Source organism: Drosophila montana, unplaced genomic scaffold (assembly GCF_035044405.1).
Source record: "Drosophila montana isolate Dmon_TW-CO22-7 unplaced genomic scaffold, ASM3504440v1 contig_1505_1, whole genome shotgun sequence".
Lineage (NCBI taxonomy): Eukaryota > Metazoa > Arthropoda > Insecta > Diptera > Drosophilidae > Drosophila > Drosophila montana.
Window position 1 is genome coordinate 1,321,017 of NW_026996452.1, and position 2,716 is coordinate 1,323,732.

At 47.0% G+C, this 2,716-nt stretch overlaps 1 protein-coding gene across 1 annotated transcript; it reads right to left on the minus strand.

Annotated features, from left to right (window-relative positions):
- Positions 1–353: 353 nt before the first annotated feature.
- On the minus strand, positions 354–1,691 carry bard. The gene has a single exon (XM_064688953.1). The coding sequence runs from the start codon at positions 1,689–1,691 to the stop codon at positions 354–356; it is 1,338 nt and encodes a 445-aa protein (XP_064545023.1).
- Between the last annotated feature and the right edge of the window lie 1,025 nt (positions 1,692–2,716).

Below are 2,716 nucleotides of genomic sequence, written 5' to 3' on the forward strand. Positions count from 1 at the left end.
TGAGTGGAGTGGAGGTCATGGAGCTGCCATTGCCAATGCCTGCTGTCTGAGAGAGCTGGGCCCAAAGCACAGTTAAATCTTTTAGCCTGGCCATAAAATGTGTTGATTTTTCCATTTGCCAAAGCTGTGGGCCCTAAAGCGCTGCAATGAGTATAAATAAGAGAGTTCCAGACATTCGCGGAAAATTGCCAGTGCGAGGGGAATGTTGGTAAACCTCAACCAAAACTTTCTTGCTGTTCAGTATAACCAATGCGTGCGCCTTTATTACCAATATATATATATATACAACGAAAACACAATACAAATACAAGGCCTTAGATAGATATGTACAATTATAATTGGGAGCTGGACATTTATATAAAATCAAACTCAAAGCCATCCTCCTGGTACTCATAGTCGCTGCCATCGCAGGTCACCTGCACGTGCTTGTTGCACCGCCAGTGCTGGTATTCGCTGGGCTGGAGATTTGTCCACATCACCTCGCTAAATACCTGCAACGGCTTGGCATTGCGCTCCATGCTGCGTATGGCCTGGAGCTTTTGCAGCTTGTCCACGTTGCTGTGATAACCATTGAGAGCGAGCTGTTTGAGCTGCGGACACTCGGCGACCAGCTCGAGCAGCTGATACTCTCGCACCACCTCCCAGCCACTGAAGCTGAGCACCTGCATCTGTTCGCAGGGCATGTGCTGGCGATCCAGAAAGAAAACATCGTGGTACCAGTTCTCGCAGACCAGCGCCCGCAGCTTGGGCAGCTCCAGGAGCAGGCTGTGCTGCCAGCGTGCGGGCAGCTGGACCACCTCATTATTCAGAGCAATGCGTGTGATGGACTCGCTTTTGGCGACAATTATCTGCTGGAAGATGGTCTCCTGATCGGCGTGCAGCTGACGGGAATCATCAAAGCGCACGGCCAGCTTGCGCAGCTTGGGCAGCTGCAGCACCTGGGATAGCATGCACTCGACGCTGCTCAGATTGATCTTGAGCACCTCCAGATTGGGCAGCTTGATGTCGTACAGGCGTACGCTGCTGTCGAAGGAGTCCGTGATGTCCAGTACGCGCAATTGTGTCATGCTCAGACAGATCTCCTGCATCCAGCGGCTGTCCAGCGGCACCGAATGGTACATGGACTTGAATACGAGCTGCTCCAGTTTCTTGAATCCGCGCATATACAGGCCGGAGAGATTCATGCAGCTCGTGAGGCGCTTCAGATTGGGCAGCATTGCGGTCAGATCGCGTATATCCTCATCCACCATGGTATTTGGATTGCCGGCGAGCACACAGCATTCAACACTGGGAAATCGGATTATGTTGATATCGCACAAATGCCTTATATAATCATAGAACTCGGCAAAGGAGCCAACGCCATCCTCGTGCACGTGCAGCTCGGTAAAGCGACTGGCCATGTGCTCCATGAAGAACACATAATCCTCGATGTCCAGCAGGCCCAAAAATGCGGTATTTGGGCCAACAATGCGATAGTGCCAACGCTTCTGCCACAAGCGCAGAACCTGTGGCAGGAACTGTGGATAGGCACGAGCCATCCTCACCTGATCGCTTATGTAATCGATGCGCTCGAAGATCTGCTCAAAGAATATCTCGTGCAGATTGTCTATATAATTGGGCGGCAGTGGCTCCGGCAGTGGAATACGCTGTGCCTCCAATGCGTGCTTATAGAACTTTGTATTTCGTAGCATAGTGTCAAAGAATTCAAGAGCAATTGCTTAAGACTGGTTGTGTGTTGCTAGCTTGGTGATTGAATGCGGAATGTGCTGGAACTGCTGCGTAGCTAGTGTTTATATCCGACTACAGGTAGGCCCTTGCTACAGGTAGTCCTGGCGCCTGTTGAACTCTACCTCTAGCGATACGCTTTTTTCTAATCCTTGCAACAGCTGCTGCGCTGCATAAACTTTTGTTGTTGCGGGTCGTATCCAGGTAAGCCGTTTTGGCCTGTTAGGATCGTGCCAGCGACATAAATTGCACTACAGTGTCTGCAATTTGTTAACGTACGGTGCGGCTTATCTGTACAGTTATCGCCCGTCTAGTTTGCATATTACACGACTCCAGACGTGTAAGTTTTCAGCTCCCTGGCCGGATGCGTGCGCAAACGTGGTCAAGAGTTTGTTCTTTTTATTTTTTGTTTGGCCTTGTGTTTGGCTTTCCTAGGAAACTGCAGATAACAAGAACAACAACAAAAGGAGGCAAGAGTCTTCAAGTCTTTGTGCATTTGTCTAGTCGCTGCTACGATCTAATAATCAAAGCTGAGTTGCCTGCTGCTTTTTTTTTCAGCAGCTTAGCGAGCGATTAGAGCACCAAATGACAATGTGAATGTGAATGAGAATGGCGATGCCTGCAGGTTCACACCAAGAACTGCCATACAATATAGCCCATTGATAACCAAGTATTTCTCTATAGATATGTTAATGCTCTTCCAAAAGGTATTATTATTTTGTCACGCAATGTGTAACGCAACGAATGGCATCATATCATATATATTCTTGATCTAGTTAATATCTGTTAAAGTATACACTGTATGCAATATAGTTTATCAGCTTAAAAACTGGCTCAGACCCTTTTTCTCACTTCAGCGAATAACAGGTCGGAATTAGAATGAGTTATTGTGTAAAGATAAAAACAAAGTGATGTTTTTAGAATTTTATTTGTATCTACAATTTGTAGATACAGTTAAACAAAATGTTATAAAAGTTAAAGAAAATATTTT

Bases quoted from the DNA above. Each gene is read 5' to 3' on its own strand.
- bard (XM_064688953.1), bottom strand. From the start codon at position 1,691: ATGCTACGAAATACAAAGTTCTATAAGCACGCATTGGAGGCACAGCGT.